This window comes from Ascaphus truei, chromosome 9 (assembly GCF_040206685.1).
Source record: "Ascaphus truei isolate aAscTru1 chromosome 9, aAscTru1.hap1, whole genome shotgun sequence".
Taxonomy (NCBI): domain Eukaryota; kingdom Metazoa; phylum Chordata; class Amphibia; order Anura; family Ascaphidae; genus Ascaphus; species Ascaphus truei.
The window spans coordinates 30,348,253-30,373,318 of record NC_134491.1 but is presented as its reverse complement, the minus strand read 5'-3'; the positions used below and the strand labels follow the sequence as shown (position 1 = coordinate 30,373,318).

The 25,066-nt window shown below is 41.5% G+C and overlaps 1 protein-coding gene across 3 annotated transcripts in view; it reads right to left on the bottom strand.

The window, feature by feature from the left end:
* RGS6 (regulator of G protein signaling 6) overlaps positions 1-25,066 on the bottom strand; it is a 277,140-nt gene that overhangs the window by 240,388 nt on the left and 11,686 nt on the right. For 2 of the 3 annotated variants that reach the window (XM_075614222.1, XM_075614223.1), the window contains exon 2: positions 9,108-9,210. In XM_075614222.1, the coding sequence (XP_075470337.1) occupies positions 9,108-9,191 (84 nt within the window). In that variant the 5' untranslated portion in view covers positions 9,192-9,210. Of the gene's footprint in view, positions 1-9,107; positions 9,211-21,831; positions 21,957-25,066 lie in introns of all 3 variants that reach the window. The other variant, XM_075614224.1, reaches the window with a different exon arrangement.

Below are 25,066 nucleotides of genomic sequence, written 5' to 3'. Positions count from 1 at the left end.
GACTGCAAAAGTACCGTGTTTTGATGTTGGAAGTGGAAAAGCCACGTCCAACCCTGAGTCAGGGATATCTAAGTTAAGTTATCGCTCAGGTGAGCAGCTTTTGTTTTGATCTGTTTTCTGTTGTATGCACTGTGGCAGTCTCAGTGCCTGGGACTGAATAAACCAGGCATAGCCTGTTTAAAGGAACAGTACGTGACGCCTCATCATTTAACCTACCCTAAAAGACCATGTTCTAAACAGTCCCGGACAAACGACGGAGTCCCGGAGTAAGCCGTTTGTCACATATGGTGGAGAATGCGGGCAGAGCACTAGGGGGTCTGCGGGTTGAAGAACTTTGAAAGAAAAAAAAAAAAAAAAGTTTTTTTCATCCTCTGCAAACAAGATGGAAGACGTGGTGGGTGCGCTGGTATGCAATGTCGCTGCCCAGAAAGACGCGAATGAAACCCAGCAACAGCTGTTAATAGCCCAGCAAGAAACTAATGCAAACCAGCAGCAGACGAATGCAGCCCAGCAACAGCTGCTAATAGCCCAGCAAGAGATTAATGCAAACCAGCAACAGGCGAATGCAAACCAGCAACAGGCGAATGCAAACCAGCAACAGACGAATGAAGCCCTGCAAAACGCGATTGCAAACCAGCAAGAGACAAACCGCTTGCTGAGAGAGGAGCAACAGCGGATCGCTCAGGGCTTACAGCAGGAACTCGAGATCCTGAGGGGGACTATCAGTAACCTTCCACTGGCAGCGGCAGCCCCAGTTCCGAAAATGACCAGGGCAAGCCACTACCTTCAGAAGATGGGACCCTCGGATGATGTGGAAGCCTATCTTCTCACGTTTGAACGCACGGCACAGAGAGAGGGATGGCCAGAAGCTGAGTGGGCTGGTCTAATCACACCCTTCCTAAGCGGCGAACCCCAGAAGGCTTACTTTGATCTAGAGCCAGCCGAAGCTAACGTCTATGCAAAATTGAAGTTCGAGATCCTCGCCCGCCTCGGCGTAACCACGGCTGTTCGCGCCCAAAGGTTTCACGCATGGTCCTTCACGATGGATAAAGCCACCCGAAGCCAGATGTATGACCTCATCCACCTCGCCCGGAAGTGGCTACAACCCGAGATCAACTCAGCCAGCCACATCGTGGAACGGTTGGTCATGGACCAGTTCTTGAGGAAACTTCCCTCTGCCTTACGCAGTTGGGTCAGTCGGAGTGACCCCCACAATGCGGATGAGCTTGTGGCCCTCGTAGAAAGGTACAATGCAGCAGAAGAGCACCCGCAACCCACAGTCGTGGAGCAACCCCACTACCCGAGGTTCCAGGACTCTTCCAGAGACGGTAAAGGGGTACCGGGGTTAAGGGGCGCTGAAGAGCGGCGACCACCTTCACGCTGCACCAGCAACAGTGGTTCGCACACTAAGGGCAATAGCCAACATGGGGAGCCGGGAAAAGGCTCTAAGTGGGACACAGACTATGTACCTAAATGTGTAAATTGTCATGAGAGGGGCCACACAGCAAAAATCTGCCCACTAAATGATGAGCCCATGCAATGCAACAGCGTGGAACCTTATTCGCTGTTGCCCCAATGTATGGGCCCTAGCCCAGAGGACCCCTTGAATAACCATCTGTGGGCATTTGTAAAGGTTAATGGTAAGAGGGTTCGGGCACTTCTTGACTCTGGGAGCATGGTCACACTAGTGTCCGAATACCTCTTGCCCATTAAGAAGAAACAGGGAAACAGTTCACAAAGAGTGGCAATTTGTTGTATACATGGGGATAATCATGAATATTCCACTGTTGATGTTTTTTTTGAAACAGAGTTTGGTTCTTTAGATTTCAAGGTGGGTATTGTACCCAAACTGGCACATGATGTGTTAATAGGGACCGACTTTCCCCATTTTCTAAAAATGTGGTCCCCCGCTCAGAATAGCGCCCAGAGTTCAATAGCGGACCATAACGAAGTATTAGAAGAAACAAATCCTTTCCCTTTTTCAGAAATGGAGGTTGACGAGGGCCCAAATAAGAAGGGGGAAAAGGAGGAGTGCTGTAAAATTCCCTTCCCCACCACTACTTTGGTAGGGAATACCCCAAATCAAGATGTTGAGCAGACACTTACCACCCCAGAACCGGATAAGACCCTCGCTGACCTAGAGGTCAGTCCTGGGAGTTTTAAGAAGGCCCAGTGGGAAGACCCCACATTAGCGGTAGCAAGGGGAAATATACGGGACCAGAATAGTACTCCTGGCCAACCAGATAGGTCACTTGCTTACCCCTACTTCGAGGTAGAGAACGACCTAGTATATCGGGTTGATAAAAGGAAATCAGTTACAACTAAACAATTGTTGGTACCACGGACATTCCGTAACGTAGTATTACACCTCGCACATAGTCATCCATTGGGGGGACACCTAGGGGTGGAAAAGACAAAAGAAAAGGTTCTCCGAAGCTTCTATTGGCCTGGGGTTCTGGCAGAAATTACGAATTATTGTTCCTCATGCCCAGAATGTCAGATCACCGCCCCGTTCAAGGCGTACCGCAGCCCATTGGTACCCCTTCCCATAATAGAGGTACCATTTGACCGGATTGCTATGGATCTAGTAGGACCCCTAATAAAGTCTGCTAGGGGACATCAGCATATATTGGTAATATTAGATTATGCCACCCGATATCCGGAGGCAGTTCCCCTACGTAGCACCTCAGCTAAAAACATAGCAAAAGAGTTAGTAGTTCTGTTTTCCCGGGTCGGGATTCCTAAAGAGATTCTATCTGACCAGGGAACACCATTTATGTCCCAAGTAACAAAAGAGCTATGTAAACTCCTAAAAATCAAGCATCTCAGAACCTCAGTCTATCATCCACAAACAGATGGTTTAGTGGAAAGGTTCAATAAAACCTTAAAGAGCATGTTACGGCGGGCGGTTGATAAAGATGGGAAAAACTGGGATTGTTTGTTACCGTACCTGTTATTTGCCATTAGGGAAGTTCCCCAATCATCCACAGGCTTCTCCCCGTTTGAACTATTGTATGGCCGACACCCAAGGGGCTTACTGGATATAGCCAAAGAGACTTGGGAACACGAGGTTACCCCTTACAGAAGTGTAATAGAGCATGTTGCCCAGATGCAGGACCGCATTGCTGCAGTCCTACCCATAGTGAGGGAACACATGGAGAAAGCTCAAGAAGCACAGAGGAATACGTATAATAAGGGTGCTAGGGTCAGAATTTTTTTTCCAGGTGATAGGGTACTAGTTCTGGTTCCCACCGTGGAGAGTAAATTCCTTGCTAAATGGCATGGGCCATATGAGGTCTTGGAAAGAGTGGGAGAAGTAAATTATAAGGTAAGACAGCCAGGTAGGAGGAAACCTGAGCAAATTTACCATATAAACCTACTCAAGCCCTGGAAAGATGGAGAAGTCTTGTTAACCCTAGTACCCCCAGGTCCGTCAGAGAATCAAGAAACTGACCCAGAGGTTAGCATAGCTGAAACCCTGTCTGTTCATCAGAAACGAGAGGTTCAGAATTTAGTGAGAAGAAACAAAGAAATCTTCTCTATACGGCCAGGTAGAACTAGCGTAATTGAACATGACCTAGTCTCTGAACCAGGGGTCCGAGTTAACCTTAAACCGTACCGAATCCCAGAGGCCAAAAGAAAGGCTATAAGTTTAGAGGTTAAAAAAATGCTAAAACTAGGTGTAATTGAGGAATCCCAAAGTGGGTGGAACAGCCCTATAGTCTTAGTCCCAAAGCCAGATGGTACAACAAGGTTTTGTAATGACTACCGGAAACTAAACGCGGTGTCAAAATTTGATACTTATCCTATGCCCAGGGTAGATGAACTTGTAGAGAGACTGGGCAAAGCCCGATATCTCACAACCCTAGACCTAACAAAAGGGTACTGGCAGGTTCCCCTCACAGAAAGGGCAAAAGAAAAGACAGCCTTCTCAACCCCAGACGGCCTCTTTCAGTATAAGGTGTTGCCTTTTGGCTTACATGGAGCTCCCGCCACATTCCAAAGAATGATGGATAAAATTTTAAAACCACATGCTCGGTATGCTGCCGCCTACCTGGATGATGTGGTAATCCATAGTGAAGATTGGCAATCCTACCTTCCAAAGGTCCAAGCTGTGCTTGACGCAGTCCGGTCTGCTGGACTAACTGCTAACCCCGCTAAATGCACTATTGGTCTGGAGGAGGCCAAGTATCTGGGATATTCTATTGGCAGAGGTTTACTCAAACCCCAAACACTCAAAGTGGAGGCGATACAAAATTGGCCAAGACCAGTTACAAAAAAACAAGTAAGGACTTTTTTGGGGTTAATTGGGTACTATAGAAGGTTTATTCCCAATTTTGCAACTAAGGCAACCCCACTAACTGACCTCACAAAAGCAAGAGGACCGCTAATGGTAAAGTGGTCCCCCGAAACCGAACAGGCCTTTAGAAGCCTGAAAGAAGCTCTCTGTGCCCAACCAGTGTTGGTCACATCTGACTTCTCCAAAGAGTTCGTAGTCCAAACCGACGCATCTGAGGTTGGGCTGGGGGCGGTACTCTCCCAGGAGTCTCAAGGTGAGGAGCACCCCATCCTTTATTTAAGTAGGAAACTAAATCCCCAGGAGAAAAATTACTCCATAGTAGAGAAAGAGTGTCTCACAATAAAGTGGGCTGTAGAGACGCTCAAATACTACCTGTTGGGGAGAAAATTCCGGTTGGTCACAGATCATGCACCCCTTACCTGGATGTGTCAAAACAGGGAAAAGAATGCTAGAGTGACCAGGTGGTTCCTAAGCCTACAACCCTTTAAATTTTCTGTGGAACACAGGTCAGGGCACAAACATGGCAATGCTGACGGGTTGTCAAGGATGCACTCCCTAATATCCATGGTCGCTCATCCCTCGAGGTCTGAGCTGGGGGGGAGGATATGTGACAGAAACCAGGGGATGGTAATAAATTCCGTATATAGGGCTCCCAGGATACTAGACAGTTTCTATCCTGTTTGGCCTGGGAGTGCAGCCTTATAATACATACACTCCATCCCACAGTTTGGCAAGCGCTGGAACTGAGGGATGAGAGATCCAGACCAGAGTTTGTCTGCTGCCTGATTTCTGTCACCTGTCATGCTAATTAGGAATCAGGTATGAAAGACTGATTTCCTGTTTGCTCTGGTCTCCCCACAAGAGCCAGGAGGCTGGAAGGCTGCTGAACTACAGAGGGGAGAAGCCTCTTCCCCAAACAGGTTCAATCTTTCTGTTCATTTGTGTAAGACTGCAAAAGTACCGTGTTTTGATGTTGGAAGTGGAAAAGCCACGTCCAACCCTGAGTCAGGGATATCTAAGTTAAGTTATCGCTCAGGTGAGCAGCTTTTGTTTTGATCTGTTTTCTGTTGTATGCACTGTGGCAGTCTCAGTGCCTGGGACTGAATAAACCAGGCATAGCCTGTTTAAAGGAACAGTACGTGACGCCTCATCATTTAACCTACCCTAAAAGACCGTGTTCTAAACAGTCCCGGACAAACGACGGAGTCCCGGAGTAAGCCGTTTGTCACAATATATATATATATATATATATATATATATATATATATATGTGTGTTTGACAAACCTATACATTTGCTCGCCCCGGGCGAGTGGATTTAACCCCCGGGCGAGTAAATATTGGCCCAAGCAGCACACGTTTGATACTAGGTGGCGAGTAGATTTTTTTGTGTGGCGAGTAGATTTTTTGGTGATTTGTCAACCACTATATATATATATATATATATATATATATATATATATATATATATATATATATATATATATATATATATATATATATATATATATATATATATATATAACTTTGCTTGGGCCAATATTTACTCGCCCGGGGGTTAAATGTATAGGTTTGTTGTTAATGTATATTTTGGTAGGGGTCCTAAGTTTATATGTTTAAGAATATATGCTCCATTTTTGTCAGCTCAGGTACAATGTATATAACTGTAGGGAAAAGTATAGGAACTCTGTTTTAACACAGAGAGCAAAAGTCACTTCTAATACAGTTGCTCCTTGCTGAGATCAAGCCCCATATATCCTGTTTGACCAGAATCCTGATATATTCAAACTGTCTTGTCAGCAATGTACGATAGCCACGGCAACTGGGGGTTAGCTGACAGAAAATAGCTTTGTTAAGGATAACTATAGCAACGACAGCTCGGCTGGGGGGTAACTGAAAGGAATATGGCATTGTTAAGGACAACTGGCTTCTGTTACGTGTACATGGCAACTTGGCAACCTGAATGAATTGTAACTATGTGACAACAACCCGAAAGGGCTATAAGAACTGATGCATGTGCCCATTAAAGCAGACCAGTGAGTGAGAACGATACCTTGTGTCCGAATTATTCACTTGTCTCCAGGCGCCTGTCCAGCTATCCTGTCCAGCACATTGAACCTGAAAGGGACCTCCTGGGAGGCAGTCTAGTCCACAGGGTAGACCTGCTACCGTAGGCGGAAAGCAGACCATATTTTCATTTGTCGAACACATATATATATATATATATTACATATATATATCCACAGTCATATAGATAAGCAGAAATAATTAGTCAGCAATACGCCAAGATTGTAATTTGACATTTCTTAATCAATGAAGGGAGTGAAAATAAACCCCTAATTTTGCCCATTTGGACTGCAGGCGCTTAATGACGGCCCTTGAACCAATCAAATGGCCGGAAACCCGCGCCATAACCGCCCGGCAAAATATAACTTTCGCTGGTCACCCGTCGTGTCACCGTCGCCATCGACGGGACTATAGATATATATACATATCCACAGTCATATAGATAAGCAGAAATAATACCTGAAGGAATCGGATATTAATACGCCAAGATTGTAATTTGACATTTCTTAATCAATGAAGGGAGTGAAAGTAAACCCCTAATTTTGGCCATTTGGACTGCAGGCGCTTAATGTGTAAATCCATTCTAAGCAGCTGCCTGTCAGTGTCGGCTACTCGCATCGTGCCTTTCATATGACAAATGCCTATACCTTGTAGGTAGTTGCTATCAGCATTGTGCATGTGATTTACCTTTCTGGCCACGCATGTCTCCATTTGTTTTTTTTTTATAGTGTTCATATGTTGGAGTATTTGCCTCCTCAGCAGTCCTGTTGTCTTACCAACATATCACATGACACACATGCATGTGATCAAATGTATTAGATTTGTGATATCAAAAATATATATATCTATAGTGCCGTCGATGTCGACGGTGACACAACGGGTGACCAGCGAAAGTTATATTTTGCCGGGCGGCTATGGCGCGGGTTTCCGGCCATTTGATTGGTTCAAGGGCCGCCACGAGGCGACAGCCCTTGAAAAATCAAATTTTGCTGGCTACCAGTTTTCGCGACGGTGACGTTGCATTGTCGCCGTCACGCTTACTATAAGCGCACGCGTGGCGGCAATGCATTTGTTTTCGGGCAACCTTGCGTCGCCGGCACTAGAAGCGCGGCCTTAGTTCTCTTTTTAGGACACACTGTGTGTATAAATATTTCGGCCAGCATTAAATAAATAATTTCATGGTGAGACCCAGCATAGAAAATGAACAACTTGAAAGTTGGATAGGCTGTATGAACTCATATTCTCATGCATTATACTCACTCTTTATTTGTTGTCATAGTGTGCCCTTAACTTTCAGTAAAGGAATCATTAAAGAAACTGCATCCCTTTTGCCACATAATAATCCTATGTGGCTCTGTTCAGTTGTGATCTAGAAAGCGGGTTACCATGGCAACACAAGGCTACTGTATATAGGACGCCTCTTGGGGAATGCGTGCGATATTCCACTGACGAAGCTCCGTAGTTGGAGTGAAACGTAGTCGGACACTGCGTAATGACGTAGTAAGCAGGCGACTCTATACAGGGTCTATAGTGGAATCGGTGGAAACGGCAGTTACTAGTGCAGGTTTCAGTAAAATTACTTAAAATGGAAATTTGATTAGACAAATTAGGACCTCCAATAGAGGTGACAGAAATGTGTCTCTGTGACAGCGTTTTGAATAAACGTTTGACCACAAATCACACTAGAATGCTTCAGCCGTTCAAGATTGCATGCCTTTTTGCATCCTTTAATAAATGGACTACTTCATAAATTTATGTGTGCTCATAGCAACAAGTTTATTCAATTCTCAGCATCCCAAAACAGCAATATTCTGACCAAGCACTACCTGCAAATTTTGAGCATGCGGTTATTCTATGAGCTGAGCTATTACATCCATTTAATTACTGAATGGTAAGTTTTAAATATTGTAGTGGAAAGAACTTCCTTCTTTTTCACTCCTTGTTTTGTTCATTAAACCATAAGTTCTTAGTACTGCCCCTACACATCAGTCACGTTAGAGTTCATTGTTCATTCACAAAGGGGTCAATTATGTTTAGGATAAGTAGGTTGATCGATTTCACCTTTATTTGTGCACTCTGGTCTTGATGGACACAGATGGCACACAATTCCCATCTTAAATAGTTTTTGTATTCTTCTATAAGTTCAACAGCCAAAACAGCTGATGTTTCTATTCCATCTGGGCCCTTCATTAGAGAATCCGAGGGTCTCCAGGACTAAGGCAACTATAGCCATACTCACCTCTTGTTCCTAGTTAAAGACTTATTTCCGGTTTATTTGTCTTTACTTTTCTTTGTCCCATTCACTGCCACAAACTCTGAAACGGTCACCCCTTCAGTCTTTACCAAGGTTCCACAGTTCCCATCTCCAAACCCAGAAAGCAACATCTTAGCATGGAAACAGTGACTGAAATCTCATTCTCTCACCAACACCACTGAACTTATCAATGAATGTACACAACTTCCTGAATTCACATGTATCCCACCACAGTACTAAGAATGTAAGTTCTTCGGTGCAGCTATTGCCACTGTATAATTTCACTTCATATGAAATGGTGTTTGTGCTACCTGTAAACGCAAAGGCAAAAGAAAGAAGAAAAAAAAGCTAAAAGATCACGAAAGTCATTCCCACAAACAGGACACCAATAAAAAAGTTAGAAAGACGTTGTTATTCTCACCATATTAATAGGCTAAATGATCATCTATTAGCTTTAAAGTACAAGAATTACAATGAGAAGGTCTTACTTTTCTGTAGACAATCATGTTCGGAGTGTTGTCCTCAGGGTCAGGAGCTCCCACAACACTTGGATCAGAGGATGCTTGGGCCATGATTGGGTTGTCACCGAAACTGGAATGGCAAACAGAGGACGGTAAATGGAACAAACTATGAAAAAGAAAAGTTTACTGTAATTTACAAAGATGTGTGAAGGACAAAGGAGGCATATTCTCAAACTTTCCATACCAAGGTCATTGTGAGCTGTGCTATATCTACTAGAACAATACAGTTACACTGCCCTCAGTTGAAGAGCTTGCTATCTGGTTATTATGTAGGATTAGAGCTAATTGAGCACAGAAATAAGTGACTGTTCAAAAACGGTCATACACATGCTATAAACATTGTGCACATTATATGAAATATAATCCATTTACTGTAGATTGTCGCCAACACTCAAGGGGAAAAGACTCATACTAGAGTCAATGGTATTTGTCTTAGAAGAAAATATTTTAATATCACATACATATAATACTTATCAGATACAGGTGAAGGATAATGATAGAGGTTTGTAACAAATCGTTGCACGTGCATATCTAAAAGCGTAAGTCACAAAGATACTTATCCACCAGAACCAAAGATCACTTGATGAGACAGAGGATGTGCGCAAAACACAGGGGGAATCAACTTGCGTCACTAATGAAGCCGAAAAGGGCCACTGGTCTGAAGGTTTACGTAACATCGTTTAGAACAGCTACGTGCACTATTGCCAATATTCTTTGCAAGCTGCTATGAATATAAAAAAATAAAACCTGTCTGCGCAATTGTGCATGTTCCATAAAACACGATTGTTGCATTTCTAATGTTGCGCTGCAAGTTGCACAGGGGGTGGTCTCCATATGCATAGATTCAACGCTTCATTGTACAATGAGCCAGAGAGAAAATCAGGGAACAGAAAACCTGCATTTTAATCATTCAAAGCAAATACTGTACCTAAATCTACTTGAACTTTTGTGGACGGTCAACCTTATATTTGTATATAATGTACATATATATGGGAGAGAGGGGGATTTTTTTTATTATTATTACTTTCTCTGAGATTTGTAAGCTGTGTCATCAATTTCAGTGTAGTAAGAAATGTAGAAACTATCCCATTAACATTTAGCAAAAAGACATGCTGTATGGTGCCACATAGAAGCATGCCTGACCACGCATGCGTTTGTACAACTGGGAAGCAGTCAGGTACATCATTCAGACTGGAGTGTGATGGACTATTTTGCATTAGGGAGTGTCCACGTTGAAGTTCCCATCTGGAAATAACTTGAAAAGGGAATGGAAAACCCCACTAGTGTCCTTAGGTATATGTCACTCTTTGATTTGAATAGAGAGCCTAATGTTCAAATTACATTTTCCAATTCCACCTACTCACAAAAACAAAAATAAAACACAAATTACATTTTCCCTGCAATGATACATAAATAAGGGGAATATAAGGCAATATGTGTGTAAAAATGCTACACAAAAAGAATACCTTAAAGATACCTACGGACAAGAAAGTATTTGCTTTTGAGGACCATACGCTGGTACTTTAACCCCTTAACTGAAACACAGTTGACTGGGAATGGCCACTCATATTGTACCCTGAGAAGTATGCAAGTGGTCCAGTGAGGTCAAGTTACTGCTTAAAGCCACCGGGATGATGCTGATCTTAAAAGGCAATCTCCCATTTCACAGGTCAATGTCACAATCACAAGGCTATTGTAGGAAAGAGCAGTGTGACATTCAGCTTTCTTAATATAATTATAGTTAAGGATACTGCATTGATTTTATTTTTATTTTTAGCCATTTATGTCTGTTATTTTTGGCAAGGCTATGAGTAATTCCATGTCATTATATTTTCACAAGGTTACTCTTTTATTCTTAAAGCTAATACTGTGTGGAGTGGTTTCCCAAACCATTTAAACATAGTTAATGCACTGAACATTACTGCATTAGGGCGGAAATTGAAAACCCACCATTTTTATGTCAGCAAAAAATGAATTAATGGAGAATTTGTATGCAAAGCCAAATGACATGTGGCTGAGAGGAGATTGCTTTGATATTGGTCAAAGAAAATTGCAGTTACAAGGACACATTATCACAAACAAACTTTCACATGCCCATACACAGTAGTATTAGGATCTTATACCAAATGCAATTTATCAAGATAAAACAACAACCTGTTTGTGGAATGGGAAACCTGTAATTTCTGTAGTAAATGATGTTTTCAGATATAAGCTTACAAAGCCTTAGATCCTATTCTTATGCCCCCAAAGTATCTTAAGCACCGCCATAGTTAAGCAATAACAGTATCTCTAATATAATGTATATCTATATATATAAAAATATGTATGTACGCGCACAAACACAATATATATATATATATATCAAAAGGATAGGTGCACCATAAAAAAACATATGCAAACAAAGTTTATTTTATTGGCCCAATGTTTCAGCTCCCCTCTGGAGCATATATACATATATATATTTATAAAGAGGTCACAGGACAGAGTCCTAAGGTACCCCCACAGAGAGATCAAGAGAGGAGGAGTATGTGTTGGCAAATGAGACACTGAAAGTACGATGGGAGAGGTAAAATGAATAATCCAAAAGATTGGAGTGGTGCTACTGCCAAAATACTAAACTACTATGTAAAAAGTTTAAAAAATTAAAAAAGCAGGCACACTAAATAGTAACAAAAATATATACGTCTGTGTAATATGTAATATAACACACACACACGCGGTGGCTCATGTAATGGTTGCCATAGATAAGAACAATATCAACACTTAATTACATACTACGTGAAATCTAAAGCTGCATTAAATTATGTTTTTTTATCTAGACAAATCCAAAGTAAAATCCCATATTTAGTAAGCAGTGCTCTGCCATAACACAGGGGTGCACAAACTGGGGGGCGTAATACTGGGGGAGAGCAGGCAGGGGGGCGCAGCACAGAAAGTTTGCGCACCCCTGTCATAATACACCTTTTGTCCCATCCCCTTAAATGAGCCATAAGATGCCTGTTGGCACCGGAGTCTTAGAGCAGAGCACTGCTTACTAAATGTGGACCAATATATTTTCAGAGATGCATGGATGTGTTTTCTAAGGCCGCGCTTATAGTGCCGGTGACGGCGATGCGACTGATGACATCGCCGTCGCCACTGGCGAAAGTTGTAATTCAATTTGCAGCGACGTTGCGAGCGACAGGGTCATTGATTGGTTTACAGACAGTCACATGTGGCGACAGTCTGTAAAAAATCAAATTTAACCCGCTTCCAAATTTTTGGTTGCTCCGTCGCCCTTACTATAAGCGCTGGCGACGGAGTAAATTGTTTTGGAGCGACGTCGCGTTGCCGGCACTATAAGCGCAGCCTAAGGCCGCGTGCGCACGATTGCCTGATTACTGGTAGTTACAGAGGTAGCACTTTTGTGGGATATGGTGGGATATACAGTATTGTGATATTCTGCACCAACACTGCTAGTGAAAACTATGGAAACGCTGTGGTTCCGAGTTATAAGGCGATACGTTGTGTTTCGGGTGGAACAATGAAGGCTGATACATCTGCAAAGGTAAATAATGTTCAGTCTTTTTTTCTTTTCTTTTTTTTTTAGCGATTTTATAAAGTTGACACTTGGGAACTATATTACACCACATTGTCTTCAACCCTTCAAAGTTTATTATTATCGGAGTAAAGAGGTGGCACAGGGGGGTGGGGAGTACAAAGCTTTGACTATATAATCAAGAAATACAATAAAACTGTGGACCTACTGTATAATCATGTTTATCTGTTGCAATAGAAGCAACAAAGTATCAAGCTCAACCATCAACCATTAGCAGGTTTGCCATCAGGCCGACACATGCACTTAAGATTCAATTAGAAAAAAGTTATTTTCTCCACTTTTGTTCTCTACTGGTATGGGTAGTGGGTACAAAAAGAAATAGCAGTAAGGAGTGTGAGGTGAAGCCTTTTTTAATGTGTGGGAGACTCGTCAGTTTATTAATAGCTAGCAGAAACTTTCTTTTTTTTTACTTTTTAAGAGATTCTCTTTAATTATCCATTGTTGGGCTTTCTTCTTGTAGAAACTTTGAAGTAGACTTTCAATTTCAGGTCAGTCGTGATCAAAGCCCTTCTGAAATCAAAGATATGTGGAAGCCTATCTGGGATGGGTTTTTATAACAGTTCGCTGTCTCAGAGAGAAAAGGATTATCTGGTTGGCAGCTCCTCAAGTAGTCTTGAAAACTGTCCAGGAGCACTGGAATTGGCACACGAAGAACGATGAGAATAAGAATTGAGCTGACTCTATTAACGCTGTCACTGAAAACATATTCAGTCCTAAAATAGGCCCCTGTGGGCAGTCACTCTCAGGATCTTATTGCCGGGATAAACTAAACACAATAAAAACTAACACTTCTCTAAATTTGTATAAAGATAATCATTTTAAAATTCATTGTGTTAGAGTCTGACAATGTCTTTGTTTTCAGTGGGCTCTCTGACTGGGGAGTGACTGTGGATTTTTGTTTTTGCTCCGCCCCAGTGATTTAGGGGAAACTCACTCCTTGGATAGGGGGTAGTTAGGAAGGGCTGCAACAGAAGCACTGTCATGATAAACTTTTAAAAAGATTTAGAAATGCTTCCACATGTCTAATTTTAAAAGGCACCAATTACCTAGTTTACCCTATACATATACCATTTCCATCAGTTCAAATTGGTAATACAGGCAAATGTAATGCCATATAGAGTGCCACTGGGCTGTGGCACATGAATATAGCAAACGACACGGGGTGCCCAGTGCTACATCCAAATGACAAAACATACATGGTAATAATTACAAGATTTAGTACTGAAGCATCATTTCTTGTAATTATTACCATGTATGTTTTGTCATTTGGATGTAGCACTGGGCACCCCCTGTCGTTAGCTATATTCATGTGCCACAGCCCTCTGGCACTCTATGTGACATTACATATAGTCAAGATTAGGTGGGTGTGGGCATTTGAGCTTGCTGGTTTTGTGTGTGTTAATTAATTTCTGACTGGTATCAGTTGTATGGAGGTTGTGGCACCTCCCCCAGAGCTCACGTCACCTCCCCCTTTTAATGGTGGATCTTCTCATCTTGCTGCAGGTAATGAATCTATTATGGTTCTTCCCCCTCACACAGAGGCATAGGGAACAATTGCAGTGTAGTGTAGGACTTGCACTTAGTATGGTTTACCTTGACGATTTGGTGTGCAAGCTTATGATGTTTTGGCCAAAATTTCTAACTAAAAAAACATATTTTATTATTATTAGTATTAGCATTGTTATTAGTACTGAAGCATCATTTCTTGTAATTATTACCATGTATGTTTTGTCATTTGGATGTAGCACTGGGCACCCCCTGTCGTTTGCTAATACAGGCAAATGTAAGACAGTCCTGCAATAGAACAGAAAAATGGAGCACGGCAATTGCACGGTACGCAGAAATGAATACACTCCTACATCACAAGTACATCACATTTTTTTTTTCTACCTCCATTTATTAAGTAATATAACCCATATCACAGGCGAACACAAGCTGGGCACCATCAGAGCAAAGAGGACACGAGGCCATATTTCCTTAGCAATCTCCTGCCATGACACCATCTTATTGACTCAATGGTCTGTTGGCGTCTTCCAGCACTATACAGTGTCGTGGCAAAAGACTGCATGGCACATATGGGGCTATGAAGATTTGGAACATTATCCAAATGAGTCCTTTGCGTCTCTGCATCAATTTTTTACTTATTATTCTTCATCTTAATTCCTCAACTCAAATGTGCATTTGCCTGCAATACGGACTCTTCATGCACAGTGACATGCAGCGCTCACAACTGAAAAGAAAAAATTAGATCAATCCCATTAGTATAATAGATTTGGCAATTATTAGCTTTATTTCCAAACCCTGCCTTATTTTTTTTTTTTTTTATTATTATTTTTTTTTAGAAATGTCTGCTTTGATAAATCCCAGATAATACTGTACACAGGATTCCAGATTCTTACATTTACAGACAGATATACTGAAGCAGTTTGTCATTGATCTACTTCTCTGGTTGTTACACTGGCTGTCACTTAGTGTCCTGGCTGCTAAACTGGGTCAAAACTGGGGCAAACACGTCTGCATACGATTTACCAAAGGAAAAGGTTCCTTTGCTTTCAACTGAATTCCTTTTTGTATTTTATTTTTTCTTAAATGGTGCAGTTTTTTTTTCAGATGGAAGACTTTGAAAAAAAAAAGACCCTAGTGTGTTTTCTTATCCCAAAAAGCCCTAATGCTGTATAAAAGGCAGGTAAATGTCGCCTTCCACACGTCTATTATCAGCTGTGGTGGGAGACGACTGTTTATCAAGGAGCTCAGCCATGGAAAAGTAATGAGCCAATTCTGGTCTCTGCCCTGAAAGAGCCTCTATATACAAGTGCACACATGGCGTATCTTCTCATTCCTTTTGGTGAGTTCCAAGAAAGTGATTACATGCGGGTCCATTTATGTTCCTATCAGAATCTGGGCTGCTGCCAGCAGATAATTTGCTGTAATTGTTACATGAATCATGTTCTGTGTATGCAGATGCTAAATGTGTTAGGACTTTGTAGAGCCCCCTCACTGCCAGTGGCACAACACATTGTTTTAAAATCTGTTGCAGGCTCTTCTGGCAAAGGGGATAATATAATTTATCATTTAATGCCCCTCACCCGTCGGCACATGTGTGTGTCAATGTATATCTGTGACACACACACACACACACTTCTTCCATGGGTTACAACTGACCTTGTAGCCCTCTACCAGCTCAGGGATACATTGTGGAAAAGCTACAAAGTAACTGGCACTACCAAGGATCTCAATCACTGCAGATGCCTGCGGAACATGTGCACAAGGCAAACAAGGTATGCAAAAGCACAATATTACTCTGACAATCTCCACCAAAATACATCCAACCCAGCTAACTTCTGGAAGGTTATCAACAATATATTCCAGCCTCCTAACCATCAACAACCAAGTAATATTACTAAGGGGGATATTACTCTGACAAACCCCACTGACATTGCAAATGCATTCAATGATTACTTTGTGGGGTGTGCCACTAACTTATTAGAGAAACGCAGCCCAAACCACAAACTTGAATCTCATCTTGGGAGTGCCCACATAGCCCCACCCCATCCCAACACTGCCCACAATTTTCAATTTGGCCCAGTATCTGAAGAGGAGATTACACAAGCGCTCCTCAAACTAAAACTAAGCAGCCTGACTTACTACAATCTGACCTGACTTACTACAATCCAGGTTCCTACGACTTGGTGCCCCAGCCATTGCCAAACCAATTGCTTCCATAGTCAACTCTATCCTGTCTGCAGACCATATCCCTAAGACCTGGAAAACTGCCAGAGTTGTCCCAATCTTCAAAAGTGGGGACAAAAACACTGTCTCAAACTACAGACTAATCTCACTTCTCCCAAGTCTATCCAAAGTCATGGAAAAATGTGTCCACTACCAATTAAGCGATTACTATACCAAGACAATTTTCCCTAGCCAATTCCAATCTGGCTTTCGTCCCAAACACTCCACCGTAACTACCCTGCTAAAAGTTTGCAATGAAATCCAGTGTGGAATGGAACGGGGACAACTCACGGGTGCAGTATTCCTAGATTTTGCAAAGGCTTTTGATACAGTTGATCATGCTATCCTGCTTAAACTCCAGAGCTCTGGAATAAGGAAACATGCTTTAAACTGGTTGCAGTCCTACCTATCAGGAAGATCCCAACATGTGTCCATCTCAGGCTCTAACTCCAACCCCCTGGATATCACCTGTGGTGTCCCGCAAGGCTCTGTTCTGGGGCCCCTACTCTTCTCAGTGTTCATTAATGATCTTCCCACAGCTTGTAAGGAAGCCTCAATACACATGTATGCAGATGACACAATCCTATATGCACACAGCCATAGCCTCTCTGACCTTGAACACATACTTCAGTCTGACTTTTTGAGACTTGAACACTGGATTTCCCAAAACAAACTGTTTTTAAACACTGACAAGACTGTAACAATGGTATTTGGGACCAAGACTACATTTTTAAAGCTTCCAGCGACTGAGCTCCACATTAGAACCAACGCTAACACCACGCTAACCCCTGTTACTAGTTTTAAATACCTGGGCTAATGGTTTGACTCCCACTTAACATTCGGGATGCACATTGATACCCTGACAACCAAGACCTATGCCAAACTAGGGGTACTTTACAGGAACAAATCCTCCCTAAGTCTCCCGGTCAGAAAGCGTATTGCACAGCTGATGCTAATGCCAATTATTGACTATGGAGACATAGTATATGGCACGGCACCTCAAACCCACCTTAGCAAACTTGACACTCTCTACAATTCAATTTGTGGTTTTGTTCTCCAATGCAACTACAACACACATCACTGCGAAATGCTCAAAGAACTAGATTGGTCATCACTAGAGTCTAGGCGCAAAGTTCACCTTTCCTGTCTTGCCTTTAAATTCTTTATGGGCAAGCTACCCAGCTACCTGAACAAGCTTCTCACCCCTACCACTTGCAGCACTTATCACCTGAGATCAGACTCCAAAAGACTGTTCATGGTCCCAAGGCTCAACAAACTATCCGGCCGTTGCTCCTTCTCTTACCGTGCACCCCAAAACTGGAACAACCTACCAGAGACTCTCACATCCACCACCAGTTCTTTCAAATCTTTAGGTTCTTTCAAATCTAAGGCTGTCTCACTTTTAATCTGGTCTGTAACTGTTACCTACGCCCATAATATATATTATCTCTAACTGTGCATGCAATGTCTTGTATATAATGAATACCCTGTTCATTTATGTAACTGTATTTGTAACCTTGTATTATTTGTCTTAACTCTATGCCCAGGACATACTTGAAAACGAGAGGTAACTCTCAATGTATTACTTCCTGGTAAAAATATTTTATAAATAAATAATAATAATAAACACACTGACTGACTGATCACACAGACAGACACACACACAGTCTGAATTGAGAGCAGGGGTGGGCATAGTACTAGAGCTCTGTGTCTCTCGTCCACCCCCAGCCCTCGTGCGTCTCTACCAGCAACTATACAATCTCTGTGGACTGGTCACAACTGTGGGCCGGTCACAGCTCGCCCGATGCGGCTTTATGGTGTTGGTGAGCGCTGTTACCGGTCTCGGGGTGACTGGTCAGTCAGCATTGCACAGTGGTACCAGGGGTTACATTCTAGGTGCCCAGATGACCAGGGACCTGGGATTTTTCCATCCCTGCTTTAGCCTGTGTACTGTACCTGCTTCAGCGTACTGTACCTGCTTCAGCGTACTGAACCTGCTTCAGCAACTGCAGAGCATTGCAACAAAATGTAAACCATTGTGCAAACGCCAAGCGAATCATTCGGAAAGGGGGCTCCTAAAACTCAAATTACTTCCCAAATCCTTACTATATCATCCTCTTACAGTATGCAAAGGTAACAGCAATAGTAACAGGTCATATACACTGTACTGATACACATCATATACACTGTACTGATACACATCATATACACTGTACTGATACACATCATATACACTGTACTGATACACATCATATACACTGTACTGATACACATCATATACACTGTACATTGGATTCTTAGGCAAAGAGTGGGGAAAAAACTCTTTGATGCGGCAATGTGACTGCCACAAAAACCTTCACCAAAAGGATGCTGAAAGCCCCAAAAATATAATAATCTCATTATTTGGTATCATGCTGCTCCACCTCTAAAACGACGTGTTGTGACTGCAGAACCGCAGCAATTTATCCTCTGCAAGTAAAAATACTATTTCTGTTATAAGGATTATAATTATTTCAACGAAACTAACTAATCTTTTTATACAATCAGTCACTTAGACTGCAAGCTCTCTGGGACAGGAACTCCTATCCCCCAAATGTTTACTTTTAGCTCTTATGCACATATACAAATAAGAGATGTCTGTCTGTCATATATATATATATATATATAATTTTTTTATAATACTAAGGGCATTTTGATGTTTTGCCAGTTTTAATTGCACTGAGTTGCAGATTGCACATGCTTCATTTGTTTAACCCTTCAGGCACCGTCACATATTTCACTATGTTTAATCCACAGGACAATAAGAAATATTATAGTGTAGCACCTGTGAAATGGAGTTTCCCTTAACGGAGTTAGCAGGCTCTAATCATTTGTTTTGACCAAAAGATGCAACCAAATTACTCTTTTTGTTATGAGATCAAAATTTAGAATTTCACTAATAAATTGCAAGCCAATTTGGGAGACGCACAGGATTTGTGTATTTTTTTCCATTATGCACTTATTTGTATTATTTTTCATAGTATTAGGTCTTGTATAACATTTATGTACAGCACCGTGTACATGCTTGGTGTCATAAATACTATATACCCATATTTCCTCCATTCTAAAGACGCACCTACTTTCCCATTTTCACGTCTGACATTGGGATGTGTCTCAGGACTCGGATATAGTGGCCGCTCGCGATGGAGCACATGGTGTCATGCGCGCCTGTCGGCCGAGCGGACTGTGGCCTGTGATCCACAGCGACACGGAAGTGTGGCCGAGGCTAGGCGTCACGTGAGCGGCTTGCCCTCATTGGCTGAACCGCCCATGTGACCTGGCTGTCACATGACAAAAACAACATTTGTTGTCTCGCAAAAGAATCTGCCGCATCATCGCGCTCTATAGCCTAGTAAAAAAAAATATTCTGTATTGGTTTTTTCCCCCCCAGAATTTTCTATTAAAATCAAGGGTGCTTAGAATCGAGGAAATACGGTATATTATTACAGTACAGTATACAATGTAATACCGTTTCTGAATTATTCAGTGCCTTAAAGAATATTAGCCATTAACAATTTTTTTTCAGGGAGCCCCTAATAACCTCCTGGAGAACTCCAGGGTTCAATGGAACACGCGTTGAAAACCACTGCTGTATGTATGTATGTATGTATGTATGTATGTATGTATGTATGTATGTATGTCTTTAATTATGTAGCCCCATCCAGGTACATAGCGCTTTACAATACACGCAACACAATATTATAACATAATGGGAAAAAGCACTTCATATAAAATATTAGGAAAAGGTGTCCTTGGCCTGAAGAGCTTACAATCTAAGTGATAAGTGGGCAGAACTTACAGAGACTGTGTTCTGGTAAGTGCGTCTGCAAGGGGTCCAGGTCAGTGCATCTGAGATGTATAAAATCAGCCATTGAGCTACCCATATGCTTCGTTACAGAGGTGCTTTTTAAGAAAGGTCCTAAACGGTGGGAAAAGAGGGTGCCAGTCGTATACCGTATACCGTATACTGGTGTGGGCCAGTCCGTGAGAAAGGTTTTAGGCGGGAGAGGGCTTTAGATACAAAGGGGGTAGACTGTAGACATCCTTGAGCAGAACGCAAGAGTCGAGAAGGTGTATAGCGAGAAATTGGGGCTGACATCTAAGAAGGGACAGAAGAGTGTATAGCCTTTAAAAAAAAAAAAAAAAGGAGAAATCTGTAAGTAATATGGGATTTAAAAAGGAAAGAGTAAAGTGATTCTAGCACTGTTTAGGATAGATTATATGGGAGACCGGTGAGAGGCAGGAAGTCCGGACAATAGAAGGTTACAATAGTCGAGATGGGAAAGAATGAGGGCAGTGTTAAAGTTTTAACAGTAAAGCGATAGAGGAAAGGGCGTATCTTTGTAACATTGCAGAGGAAAAAATTACAGGTCTTAGCTACATTGTGAAAGTGAGGGAGGAGTCAAATGTGACACCTAGGCAGCATGCTCCTGATACTGGGTGTATGATCGTGCTACCAACAGTGATGTAGAAGGGGCCAGGCTTGGGAGGAAGTATGAGGAGCTCCATCTTTGACATGTTAAGTTTGAGTCGGTGGAGGGCCATCAAGGATGATATAGCAGAAAGCCATTCAAAGACTTTGGCCTGTATAGCAGGTGTAAGGTCAAGGGTTGAAAGGTAAATTTGTGTGTCATCAGTAGAATTATATTTGAACCCTAGACATGTGATAATGTCACCTAGAGAGAGTGAGTAAAGAGAAAAGAGAAGCAGTCCCAGGACAGACCACTGGGATACCCCCACAGAGATATTGATAGAGGAGGATGTGTTAGCAAAAGAGGCACTGAAAGTATGATGGGAGGGGTAAGAGGAAATCCAGGATAGAGCTCTGTTACGGATACCAAGGGTATTGAGAATATCGAGAGGAGTGTGGTCTACAGTATTAAAGGCTGCAGAGCGTTCGAGTAGTATGACAAGAATGTAATGGCCTTTGTCTTTGGCAGCATGGAGGTCACTAGTTATTTTAGTGAGGGCTGTTTCAGTGGAGTGAGCAGTGTGGAAGCCAGATTGTAGAGGGTCTAGGAAAGAGTAGGTGTTGAGAAAATGGAGCAAGCGAGATAATACAAGACGTTCAAGGAGTTTAGAGGCAATAAGCAGGAGGGACACAGGGTGAAAGACAGGTAGGGTCAAGCTTGCTGTTTTTGAGTAAAGGTATAACTGTAGCATGCTTGAAGGAGGTGGGAAAAGTAGCAGAGTAGAGGGAGGAATTGAAAATGTGTGTGAGTGTAGGGATTAGAGTTGAAGCGAAAGTTGAGCAGATGGGAGGGAATGGGGTCAAGGGGCAAGTGGTATAGGGGGAAGAGGAGAGCAGCAGTGACATATCCTCACCTATTAGAGGGAAAAGAGCCTAGGAAGGCAGGAGGAGCGTTAGGAACAGGTGTAGAATGTGAGGATACAGAGGAGATGCCTTGCCGAATGAAATCCAGCTTTGTCTTGAAATAGTCAGCAAAGTCCTGAGGTGAAATGGAAGAAGAATAACAGGTAACAGATGGTGGTCTGAGTAAAGAGTGAATGACAGAAGTGCCGGCGTGTGTTACACGTACACAGTTTGAAAACCAACGAAAAGTAGGTTTGTTTAGCCTGAGAGAGGGCAGAGTTGACACAGGTTAGGATACCTTTGTAGAAGGAAATCAGGGAGAGTGTGAGAATTTCTCCAGAGGCGCTCAGAGGAGCGAGTGCATAACCACTCCCCATACTCCTTTTAAACGCAGTGCAAATACTCTACCTTGATACATTATCATTGCAGAATGCACTTTTGTATTAAAGCTTTTGCTTTTTATCTTTACTGGCTGTCTGTGTTGGCCACGGGATAAGAAAACACTTCCACATTCAGAGGCACTGGAAATGGGATTTGAGATTAATTTCCAAAGAACAAAAAGTTTCAAGAAACGTTGCTTTTAGCAACATTTCATTTGGAAAAGTCAGTAATTCGAATGTTAAATTCTTTACAAAAGTTTATTTTTTGGGGGGTCTACCACATTGGATTACCCCTTTGAATAATAGTTACGACACTGATTTCTCCCAATATAACAAATCCACTGCAGCCGTAGTAGACACTTTTAAATAAAGTCTACAAGATTTTTTCCCTCTCTTAATTCTATTTCCTAAAGGATGTCTGAGTGGCGATTAGCCTGCCACTTTGTGTTTTAAAACACCGGCCTTCGGACATTCAACATCAATGTGCACTTTGTATGCTTTATTACTTAAGTATGGCAGTTTCATTAATCATGGGCAATTACAATAGTGTGTGCACAGCAATTTAACATCTGCCTGCACAGAAATGCAATGCTATTCATAGTCACACAGTGCAGACACACTTTTCTTCTGCTTAGGAAGCACATTATCGAAAACACAACCCAACATATCGGAGACTGCTGCAATCCTGCTTCCCCGAGTGCTTTTATAGTGAACGTACACAGCCATGTAACAGTCTCTACTATTTTAATATCTATTTTATATATAGTTAAAAGTTATGTATGAAAGACAAAGGTTTGAATTTCACAATAAGACTCACGGGGACACACAATATACGGTGCTTATGGATATCAAACACACAAAAAAGTATGTTGCTCACACTATATGTAAGTGGTTGAACCAGTCCCCAAATAACACTGACTAATTAAGTATAAAAAATAAACCCAAACAGTCAGTAATGAAATAATTAGGGTAGACTGCTGGTGCTGGGGGATAAGTACATTTATAAAACACACAAAAGAGACAAAGACAATCCCCTTAGATAGCACTCTATAATATACCACCAAAATAATAACATAGAATACAGCAAAAAGACCTGGATGCTCTGTCAAAGCAGAAAATGAACAAGATTTAATTAATAGAGCAGCAAGAAACACTAACTTAAAAACATGAACGTACTAATGGCAGCTGAAAATACATAGGTAGTGACTCTCTCAAGATAGATGCTAATAAATGAACCAATAACTAAATTGTGTCTAAAAAATGTTGCAGATAAATTATCAGTCTATGTGGAATTTACACCCATGTGTGTCTGGATTTTCCTCCAGTACTGACACTCTGCAACTATGCAAAACCATGTTTCTGTTTGCTTGTGAACTATGACCATAGCTACTCCATGCATCTTGCTGTTCTGACTACTCATTATTTTTGGTATTTGCTGATCAGGGTATGAGTTTGGGTATTACTTTTTTTACTTTTTTCTCCCCTGTATACAGTATATAAAAAAAAAAATTTCCCTTGGTTTAAGTTATTTTTTTGATTATATACACTTGTGTGTATATAGGATTATTGATGTCTTACTTTTCCTTGTGCCTTTAGTTACACATTATATTTTGTAGCGAGGTTTTTTTCTCCAAGGGGTTTTTTTCTTTGTTCCATCTAGCTTTTTTGTGTTAATTTATATTATTTATCTGCAACATTTTTTAGACACAATTTAGTTATTGGTTCATTTATTAGCATCTATCTTGAGAGAGTCACTACCTATGTATTTTCAGCTGCCATTAGTATGTTCATGTTTTTAAGTTAGTATTTCTTGCTGCTCTATTAATAAAATCTTGTTCATTTTCTGCTTTGACAGAGCATCCGGGTCTTTTTGCTGTATTCTATATTATTATTTTGGTGGTATATTATAGAGTGCTATCTAAGGGGATTGTCTTTGTCTCTTTTGTGTGTTTTATATATATATATTCATAGAGTTCAACCCATGTTAAATTTAGACAACATATACTCATCCTATATTTGTATTTACAGTATATTGATCCAGGGGAAGGCAAATTGAAAAGAAAGAAAAAAACACAGTGAAACTGTAGGAAAATAGTATACGTGATGGAGATAAATGAATACCAAGCACAGATTGGACCCAGGTATGGAACAGTCTGGTGCCATTTTCAGAGCAGTTTAATAAGAAATATAATGTGCTGAGAAGGCAAACTCCCCCATCTCCCTCAGAAAGATAACGTTCCCAAAGATGCAAATGAGATAACTTATTCAAAGTTCTAGAAGCAAGGACTGATATGTTGAAAGCAAAGAAACATAAAGATGGGTGGGATGATGTGAATGATCTATGTTTGATTGACAGAGACATAATAGATGTATATATTGGCTTGTTATTAAATGCATACACCTGGACTAACCAGACTTGTATACTCCAAGCTGGGCAAATCTGACTGAACAGCTGTACTCACTTACAATCCAATAAAGTAAGATCATTGATTGAGTATAACCAGTCTGAATCTTTATTCAGAAACAAACTACTAAGATTGGATAATGTTTCTGTTGGAACAAAGACAATGAGGTCTTACAAGGGGAAAGATACATTCCTTCCTGACTCCAGTAATGGCAATCAGATTTCACCCATGATGAACATCCTTCCTATGTTGACTTATTTTGACTTATTTGGTATTTACCTTTATACTTTTCCTTTCTAAAAAGATGTCTAACCTTTTCTTAGAGATAGTTTATCTGATATGCGGCTTCGGAGGGAATGGCATCATTAGCTTATAGCTCCCAGGGGCCCGCAGTCGCATAACCTGATAAACACTGACTATAACCCACCGAAACACCAATCTAGGCATCAGAAGGTCCCTAG